Raw genomic sequence first — 10,005 nt, 5'->3', positions numbered from 1 at the left:
GAGCCCCAGCCCAGGTGTGTGTGGAGGGGCTGTCGAGAAGCTGTTAGAGGCCCGGCAACCAGAGGTCAGGATGCGCGGAGCGCCAAAAAGGCGCACACCGCCTCGGCTTTGGCTCCTGATGAAAAGGTGAAGCAGGAGGCAAGGTGGAGGCTGACGGCGGCCTAGAGATTGCAGGGTGGTGTGGGCAGAAGCTCGAAGGCAGAGAAGGGGCGTGGGCGGAGCCCTAAAACTCCACCTCCACAGAGCGCAAACCAGATTCGCTGTAGCGGCTACCCGGTTCGTCCGAAGAGGGTATTCAGTTTGCTGAGACCTGGATCCCAGGCCCGCTCAGGTTCGTTGTAATTGCGTTTCAGCGCGCATTTCCCCCAACTTAGTCCCCGGCCGTTGTGTGGAATCTCTGAGTCCCACACCACTAGTGGGATCGAAAGGCCAATTCCAAAATGCCAACTAGACCTGGCTGGGTGCCCGTCCTTATTTTCTTCCACGGTAGGGCTGAATGCGTCTTCTTAGCACCCCCCCCAACAAAACAAAACAAAACAAAACAAAACAAAACAAAACAAAAACAAAAACAAAAAACGAGGAGCAAAAACAGGACTGCCCAGCCCTGACACCTTCAGACCTCAGGAGAAATCCCGTTTGGCACAGAAGTAGTGCTGTCGGAAAGGAATTTGGAATTTGACTGACCTAGGCCAGGGAAATAGAGTGACTCTTGGAGGCTGAGGTTCCCAGGACCCGCACCTTAACCCCACATTTGGAATAACCGGCCCCGGGGCAGTGGTCCCGAGGGTCATATTCGGAATTCCGGAGGAAGGGCTCCCTGAAGAGTGAACTACAGGGGGTGTGGTCTGCGGTGGTCTCGGGAAGCTGTGGCAAGCCCAGAGCCTGGAACGGGGGAGGAAGGGAGCCGGGCCCACTCTGCCCTCACGCTGCACACCCGAATCCATTGCAGCCTCTCAGTGCAGCTCCAGACGGAGCTTCCCGCTGCCATACCACCACCCACCAGCCGCCACTGATGCCCTGCGGTTTCCCGCCTAGTCGTTTGTTTTTTGTATGTAAAAGGTGTCTCCGGATCACAGTTTTCTCACAACTTCTCGCCTGGGTTGCAACTCCTCACCCGAGGCGCTTCCCCACCCACTCCTTTCCCCCTCCCGGGCACCGCGCCTCCGGTCTCCCCCGCCCCCACCAGGAAACCGCCGGAATCAACTTTCCAAGACCGCGCTGCGGGCAACAGACACCCAGATCTCCGGGAGACCAAGACCCGTGGACTCTGGATGCACTGGGGGAAGAGGCACTGGAGGGACCGGAGGAGAAGATTCTGCTGCCAAACGCCCTCCCTCCCCCACTCCCCCAAAGACGCACGCTGTGCCCGGGACAAACTTCTAGGCCAAGAAAGCGAGAAGGGGGGAGAGAGAGAGAGAGAGAGAGAGAGAGAGAAGCCCAACACCCGCTGAACTGCAAAGTCAAACAGTGCACCAGGGCCGCCGGGGCTCCCGGACCCAGCTGCACCCCAACCTTCAACAAGGCTCAACCTTAGATTAATCCCACCTTCCAATTGTAGTCTACCCTCCGCCTGCTCCTACTCCCGCGCTCTCAGTCCTTCCCATCGAAACCGAGGCCTTACCGGAGCAGGAGGGGCTCGGGCACCTCGCTGCCCGCCGCCCGCACCGCGCCCGGCCGCGGATGCGGCCGCCACTGATCCTCTAAACGCGGTCTCCCGGCACTCTCCCCGGCCGGGGGATGCAGAATGGTTTACAGAGGGACCGCGAGCCGCTGATTGGTCGCAGGCCGCGGTGACGTCGGCGGGCGCTGCATTAAGGCGAGGGGGCTTCCAGAGCTCAGCCAACAGCCAGGAGCAGTGACCGAGCCGCCGGAGCTGGGGAGAGACGCGCCAGGGCGGCGGACTGGGCCAGGAGACCAGGGACAGAGGGACGCTTGTCCGGGGACAGCCAGCAACGAACTGCGGCCTGGGCGGCGACAGCAGCGGCCCTTGCTGAGCTGTTCCAGCCTCGCAGAACTGTAGCTGCTGCACCAGGACGTTTTTTTTTTTTTTAAAGCTCTCCAAGCTACTCCCCCTCCCCCTGACTCCTCCCGCTGCAAAAGAAAAAAAAAAGGAAGGAAGGAAGGAAAGGCTAGAAAGGAAACCCAGATTTGCCACCACAACGAAAAAAGGGGGAAAAGGAAAAGAAAGTCGCGCGACTGTGGGGTTGGACGCAGGCAGCCCGAGCGCGGGCCGAGCGATGCGGGGCTGCGCGCCCAGGCGGCCGCGAGTTGTGACTGGAGCCACGATGCACGGCCAGGCGCGGTGAGGAGCCAGACCGTATCACCTCCCCGAAGGAGTCCAGGAGCAGGGAGGGCCGTCCCGAAAACACGGAGGCCGCCAGGCAGGCCACGGGCCGAGGTGACGGGGCTGGGGCGGTGGGGAGTGAGCCAGCGCACCTCGCTGCGTCCGCCTGGAGTTGTCCCTCTGCAATCTCGACTGACACAAACACTTCTCCAAACGGGGGGGAACCTAAGCCGCAACAACCATCAACAACGAGATCTTCCTCCTGCCTTGCCCTCCCTCCCTCCCTCCTCCCTTGGCCTGCCCCCGCCCCCTCCCCCAGGCCCACCGCGGGCGCCCGGCGCGTTCGGACCCGCTGCGCGATGCCGGCAGTTTAGGATCCAAAGCTTCTCTACTCGTTTTGTTCTTTTCTTTTATAAAAAGAGGAGGGGAAATCCCGGTGGCAGGCAGCCCGGCACACACACACCCGCCCCCATACTCCGACAAAAGCAGATGCACTTTGACTTCTGACAGCTCTACCTCAAGCCCAAGAGAACTCCACGGCGCTCTCCCTGCGACCCGAGCTCGCTGCGTCGTCCTCTTCCTTCTCCGTCTCCGTTTTATTTATTTCTGTTCCCATCGCCGTTCTCGGTGACCTTCACTCCTCCGCGGGCTCTGGGCAGAAGAGTGGCTTTCTCGCCGGCCGGAGACTCTTCCTCGCCCCGGGAGCTTCGGCGGGGCTGCGGTGCCCCGGGGCCCTGGGACTCCCAGGCTGCACACTCCACCGAGGTGCCCTCCGCCCCGCATCAGCCTCATTTTCACCCCCTTCTGATTTCCTGGTGCGGGTTTTGGCCCGCACCCCCAGTGTGTCTCCTCTTTTTTGGAGGGGCTGGGGAGCTCTGGGTATCGTCTTTGGGAGCCATCCCCTAGGCTCTCCCTGCTCTTCTCTCTCCCGGCCTCACCCGACCAAAACCAAAGACCATGGTGCACTGTGCCGGCTGCAAAAGGCCCATCCTGGACCGCTTCCTCTTGAATGTGCTGGACAGGGCCTGGCATGTCAAGTGCGTCCAGTGCTGTGAATGTAAATGCAACCTGACCGAGAAGTGCTTCTCCCGGGAAGGCAAGCTCTACTGCAAGAACGACTTTTTCCGGTGAGTACTTCCCTGGGGCACCTCTGCTGCTCCCTCCCCGAGGGCCCTTGCCGGCTAGATTCGGATGAGAGGTCAGCGTGGCCGAAGCAACCGCGTTAGGAGCAGCCTTTGGAGAGGGCAGCCAAGTCCCACGGGCGCCCGCCTCTTCGTCAGCTGGTGCACAGGGCACCCGGGAGGTGGCCCTGCTTGCCTCCTGGAAATTGTGGGTCTGGGCTTAGCTACACGTGCCTGGGAAGAAAGGTTCTGAATCCACTTCCGCCTAGAAGCCCCTCCAAGCCTAGAAGGGGGCAGCACAGCCTCCGGCGTTGTAACCCCACCTCTGGTCTTTCCCCGCTCTGAGCTCTCCAACAACTGCATTCTCCGAGCCTCCCAGGTTGCTTGCCCTCCAGGCTGGGCTTAGAAGCCCGGGCTACATCCAAGCCACTTCTTTTTGCCTCCAAATCGTCTTGGCGGGAACCACAGAGGCTTCTGCGTAAAGTGTCTGAGTCCTGTGCCTTGGTGGCGGCAGGGAAAAACCCAGCCCTAATGCCTATCCTGCATATCCCAGGGTGTTCTTGAAACCCCGAACAGCCTCCCAGCGCCGGCCTAGGCAAGTTGCTAGGTGCTTGTGAAATGCCCCAAGGCTCCAGCCTCCGGGAAGACCCTTCCCTGGGCTTCCTGCCTGCCTGGGTTGACGGGAGGTTCGGTCTCCGCCCAACGCGAACCTCGGCTTTGTGGCATAGGCTCCGCTCGGAGCTCTCCCAGGCACTGCCTGCCTTCCCTTCGCCCCACCACCTCCTTGCCGAAACCGGGAAAAACCGAGGCCGGCTTGTGTGAGCCGGGAGACTTCTCCAGACGCCCCTCCTTCGTTTAGCATTTTAATTTATTCTCTTAAACTCACTATCTTGCCCCGAAATCCACACAAACACACAAGTTAACCGAGAAGAACAGAAGCAAATGCGAATTTTAATTCCTCTGTACTGGTTTGAAACCTCTCAGTTTACTCGATTGACTTGGTCTCTGCTTTTCTCTGAGTTTCTGGTGACAGATCAAACTGGGAGAAGGGGTGGGGGTGCGAGGCCATCCAGGTCGCTTTGCTCAGAGGCCCAGAACGCGCTGTCCCCAACACTGTCCCCGGAAGCGTGGCTCTGATTGCGGGGAACCATGGAGAAAAGCGCTGTGCAGGCTGGTTTTGCCCGGAGCAAGCGCGGGCTGAGCCTCTGAACCTCGGTTGACCGCACCTGGCGTCCCCGGTACTGGCTGGAGCCGAACCGGAGAACAGCGAACGGTGCCAGCTGCCAGTGGGCCCCAAAGGCCTGGCTCCCGCAAAGCGCAGCCCAGCACCTAGAGCCCCGCGGTGACTCTAGCTTGTGCCAACCTGCCGGGCTTTGGGCTTGAACGTGGCGGCGGCCCAGCTGCAGCCGTCTGCGTGCTCCGCGGCTGTTTCTTCACCCGCGGTGGGACTGGACTTTGCCAACCCCCAGCCTATGCGCAGGTCCTTGTGCAGTGAAAGAGAGGCGACGCTAGGAGAGAAAAGCAGCGCTCGGGTCGCGTTTACATGGAGCTCTAATTAAAATTTGACTGTTCTCTGAATCTAATAAGAAAAGAAGTGCCTCCCTCCCCCTTCCCATCGCCGCCTTGCCGCCTTCTTCCGCGGCGCTCTTTTCCTCTGGGACAGCACTGGGCATGAGGCCTGGTGGGGGAGGGGAGCAGCTTGGGCCCCTCGCTCTCTCACCGTAACCATGTGTATCTCCCCCATTGACTTTTCACTGGTGCCCCGCGCTCTCTCCGGCCTTCTTGCCTGCTTGATCGGCATTCTGCCTCTTTTTTTTTTGGCTGTCTCTCTTCTTTTCCCCCATCCTTTTCTTCACCCTCCACTTTCTATTTCTCTCTTTCTCTAACGTCTTTTTCCCGGCCTCTCCCCGCCTGCCCTGCTCCTCACCAACCCGTCCTCTTCCACTCCGCAGATGTTTCGGTACCAAATGCGCGGGCTGCGCGCAGGGCATCTCCCCTAGCGACCTGGTGCGGAGAGCGCGGAGCAAAGTGTTTCACCTAAACTGCTTCACCTGCATGATGTGTAACAAGCAGCTGTCCACTGGCGAGGAGCTCTATATCATCGACGAGAACAAGTTTGTCTGCAAAGAGGATTACCTAAGCAATAGCAGTGTCGCCAAAGAGAACAGCCTCCACTCGGGTGAGGCCCCAATTCCCAACTTGCTAGGGGTGGGGTTCCTGGGGGAAGGAGGCCCACTAAGGCCGCTGCTCACCTGTCCCTTCCCTCTCCCCAGCCACCACGGGCAGCGACCCCAGTTTGTCTCCAGACTCCCAAGACCCGTCACAGGATGATGCCAAGGACTCGGAGAGCGCCAACGTATCCGACAAGGAAGGGGGCAGCAATGAGAATGATGACCAGAACCTGGGCGCCAAGCGGCGGGGGCCCCGCACCACCATCAAGGCGAAGCAGCTGGAAACTCTGAAGGCAGCCTTTGCTGCCACTCCCAAGCCCACGCGCCATATCCGGGAGCAGCTGGCTCAGGAGACTGGCCTCAACATGCGTGTCATCCAGGTCGGGGCCTGGGCATGCTACTCAGTTCCCCTTGGGACCTACAGGCTCCTCTACACTGGCATCCAGGCCTAGCTGGGGAAACCCAACCTCGAGCAGGGTTGCAGTTTCAGGGAGGCTGGAGGGGGAGGAGTGGAGAGGCCCAGACATACCCCTACCCTGGTGACCTGTGAGGTGTGGCCTGTGGCGTAGAGCATCTGGAAATCCCTAGGCCTGCTCCACTTCCCGATCCAAAGCTGGTGGTGGTAGTGGCAGAGTGGGGGGGGGGGGGGACGGTGAGCTCAGCAAGTGTCCAGGGGAGGGGACATTGTTGGACACTGCAAGGGGAGTTGGGACCCTTTCTTCTGCAGAGATGAGGAACGCAGAGTTCTCTGAGCATGCCGGAGTGAGTCAGTTCCAGTGGCTCCTCCACAACACTGATCTCCCTCTGTGTCCCCCTCCTCTGTTTTGTGGGTCTCTTGCCGCGGTTAGACAAGCCCCAGAGCTTCTCCTGAGAGAGGTGGGGCTGGGGGAGTCCTGGTTTGAAGAGGAAAAGGTCGGAGCTGGAGTCAGCTCAGCCTCTGGCGGTCTAAAGTGGGATGGGGTAGGGGGAAGGTGGACATCTGGGCAGCTGTGCCAGTGTGTTGTGAGGACTCCAGGCTGCGTATGATTTGGGCCTGAGACTCAGGCCCAAGGTTCGGTGTCTGGTTTACCTGTGGAGGCTCTGCAAGGGTGTGGGTGGATGTGCCTGGGAGGCTGGGAGGCACACACAGCCAGGCCGCCGCCCTCCTTGCAGCCTCTGAGAGGCTGTGCCAACATGTGCATAGTGAAGGGAAGTTTGCGTGTCTGTGTTTTCAGTGAGAGGCTGTGGATAAGTATATTCGGCCCTGGGAGATTTTGCGTGGATTTGAAAAGGAGATTGTGGGTTTTAGTGTCACTATCATTGGCAGACTGGGTGTCAGCAGGAGACTGTTTAGTTCTCTCTCACCGTCATGGGGGAGGGGGCTGCCAGGGACCCTGGACGGGAAACCGCGTGTGTCTGACACTATTTGGGGAGGTTGAGTGTCTATGTGTGTACAGCCCCCAGAAGATGTAACTGTGACAGTGTGATATTGGAAACAACTCCGACTGCCTCACGTCGGGCAGGGCGGCTTGCCCAGGTCCCCAGTCGGGAATCCTGTATACCATTGGCTCAAGGGCCGCCCTTGGCGTTCCTACTCAGACATAACCCCCACGCACCACAACACACACACATGCGCGCGCGCGCGCGCGGAGCCCTGAGTCCAGCTAGCGGTTGGAGGGGTTAGGGGCCGATCGGCCCCCGCACCCGAAGTGTGTGTGGGGCGGGGGGGGGGGGGCTGTCTCCCGAGCCTCACCCCGCCGCGTGTGTGCTTCAGGTCTGGTTCCAGAACAGACGCTCCAAGGAACGGAGGATGAAGCAGCTGAGCGCGTTGGGAGCCCGGCGCCACGCCTTCTTCCGCAGTCCGCGCCGGATGCGGCCGCTCGTGGACCGCCTGGAGCCGGGCGAGCTCATCCCCAACGGACCCTTCTCCTTTTACGGAGGTGAGTGTGCGGCCCAGAGGCGGGGAGCGGCCAGCCGGGCTTGGCTTCGTTGGAAGCGGGTGGCAGCGCGGGAGGCGCTTCGAGTGGGGGAGATGGGGAAGGCCGGAGGGTAAATCAAGAGGAGGTAGTCCAGAGCGAGGGCCAAATTCCCGACCGCGAACGAGGCGGGCGAGCTGGCCAGGAGCAGCTCCGCTGTTTGCACCAAGCCTCCTCCCCGCGGCCAGCGCCGCAAGGGAGCCCGCGACGGCGAGTTCCCCGAGTTGTCCTTCGCGTCCTTTCTCCGCCGTCCTGACACCCTCCTCCCCGCCGCTCCGCAGATTACCAGAGCGAGTACTACGGGCCCGGGGGCAACTATGACTTCTTCCCGCAAGGCCCCCCGTCCTCGCAGGCTCAGACGCCGGTGGACCTGCCCTTCGTGCCGTCGTCCGGGCCCTCCGGGACGCCCCTGGGCGGCCTGGAGCACCCGCTGCCGGGCCACCACCCGTCGAGCGAGGCGCAGCGGTTCACTGACATCCTGGCGCACCCCCCCGGGGACTCGCCCAGCCCTGAGCCCAGCCTGCCCGGGCCTCTACACTCAATGTCGGCTGAGGTCTTCGGGCCCAGCCCGCCCTTCTCATCACTGTCGGTCAACGGCGGGGCGAGCTACGGGAACCACCTGTCTCACCCGCCCGAAATGAACGAGGCGGCCGTGTGGTAGCGGGGTCTCGCACGGTCCGCGGAGTTCGTGGTTGTACAGAAATGAACCTTTATTTAAGAAAAATAGAAAAAAGAAGAAAAAAAAACATAAAAGCAAGTCACCCCCCCCCCCCCCCCATACACACACACTTCCTTCAGCCTCGGGGACCATTTTCCGTCTGGCGAGTCCAGACGGGAAAGGGGGACAAGAAACAGGATCCAAATCCTCCTGGAAGTAGAACTGGGATCCGTGCTCTGACTGGCAAGGTGCAGAACTGGGGCTCCGGAAGGGATATTCAGACGTCTCCCCATCTTCCACCTGGACCCGGATCCAGGGGCAGACTCTTCGAGCCTGCGCACCTGGCCAGAGGGCTGCAGAGAAATAGCCACGGAGGCGGCGAGGGCGCACAGCCAGTGGTGACGCCGGGAGCCGCGGGGAGGGAGGCCGAGAGGCGCAGCCGGGTGAGGGAGGTGGAGCAGCCCGGGGCGCTCTCGGGCCAGCCAGGAGGGTTCTGGCTCTGGGAAATTCACTAGTGTTGTCTCAGAGTTCAGCAACAGCGACAACAAACTCTTATAGCTTCAGAAACGCCGACCTGCTGTGCATCAGGTGGGACTATATATATATATATATTTTTTGTCTATCTGGGTTTTTGGTTTTTGTTTTTGCCAAAATTGCAAAATTCTAAATGTAAAGCCCTCAGTATCAACTCTTCTACCTTCACAAAGCTCTACACACACACACACACACACACACACACACACACACACAGATACACACAGACACCCTCGATAAGGATGGTCTCTAGCCAGACCTCAGTAAAATGACTTGAACATCAACCGTACAAGAAAGTATTCTACCTTCACACATACAAAAAAAAAAAAAAAAAAAATTAAAAAAAAAAAGACTATTGAACTAAAAACAGTCAACTGTTTACGTATAATGTTAAATTCAGGAGTTCAGTGTTTTATTAATATATCCTGTTTTGAAACCTCTTGTTCAAAAACAAAATGTTTTGAGCAATCAACCAAAATTGTTCATTTTCTTTTCCTGTAGATGTTCTGACAGATTTGCAGGGCTCGCAGCTCACTGTGCTAGTATGTAAAAAGGTGTTGTTTACACAAGGCAAAGAGAAAACATGATATTCAGACACTTGCCAAATAGAATAATTATAGCACAAATACTGTAAAGGTGCCTGGCACCACAACCTGAGAAAGTGTTAAAAAAAAAGAAAAAAAGTGTTACAAGGTTTAAAAAAAAAACATCTTTGCTAATTTTTAGTCCTGTTGAACATTCATGGAATTGTTAATATGACTTATATAGACCCACACAGGTTTTATTTTTGTGTCTTTAAAATAAAAGTCCAAAATATTTAAATTTTATGGTCAAATATGCAGTCAACAGCTGCTACTTTTTTCTTTATATATTAAATTTCTCATATGTCTTTTATTGTTCTGATAAACCTAAGCTTGTGTGACCTCCAGTGCATATTAGACCATTCACTGTATGAAAGAAAACATGTTGAATAAATTTGTGAGTTTTTAATAAAAATAGAAAATCTGATGTTTAGATATTTGGTGTGTCATTTGATGTTTTAACAAGTAGAGGTGAGGCCTGATGGGGAGCTGAATGACACCTCAGAAGCCAGAGGGAAGAGAAGCAGGACTGGGCTATGTTTTTACCTTGGCTATGGCTGAATCCCCTTGCTAATGCCAGCCAAGCTTTTCTCCGTGGCTTCCCGCTGTTATTAACTACCGATTTGCATTCTGTGGGTTTAACTGATACAGTTGAAGAGCTGTTTGCTGATAAATTAATATAGAATTTGAAATAGAAATCA

The 10,005-nt window shown here is 57.6% G+C and overlaps 1 protein-coding gene across 1 annotated transcript; it reads left to right on the top strand.

Annotated features, from left to right (window-relative positions):
* Positions 1–1,747: 1,747 nt before the first annotated feature.
* On the top strand, positions 1,748–9,731 carry LHX1 (LIM homeobox 1). Its single transcript, XM_043583830.1, has 5 exons — positions 1,748–3,411; positions 5,358–5,584; positions 5,679–5,956; positions 7,330–7,495; positions 7,813–9,731. The coding sequence occupies exons 1-5, from the start codon at positions 3,242–3,244 to the stop codon at positions 8,190–8,192; spliced, it is 1,221 nt and encodes a 406-aa protein (XP_043439765.1). The 5' UTR covers positions 1,748–3,241; the 3' UTR covers positions 8,193–9,731.
* Positions 9,732–10,005: the final 274 nt, after the last annotated feature.

This window comes from Prionailurus bengalensis, chromosome E1, assembly GCF_016509475.1.
Source record: "Prionailurus bengalensis isolate Pbe53 chromosome E1, Fcat_Pben_1.1_paternal_pri, whole genome shotgun sequence".
NCBI lineage: Eukaryota > Metazoa > Chordata > Mammalia > Carnivora > Felidae > Prionailurus > Prionailurus bengalensis.
This window is presented reverse-complemented; position numbering and strand designations above follow the sequence as displayed.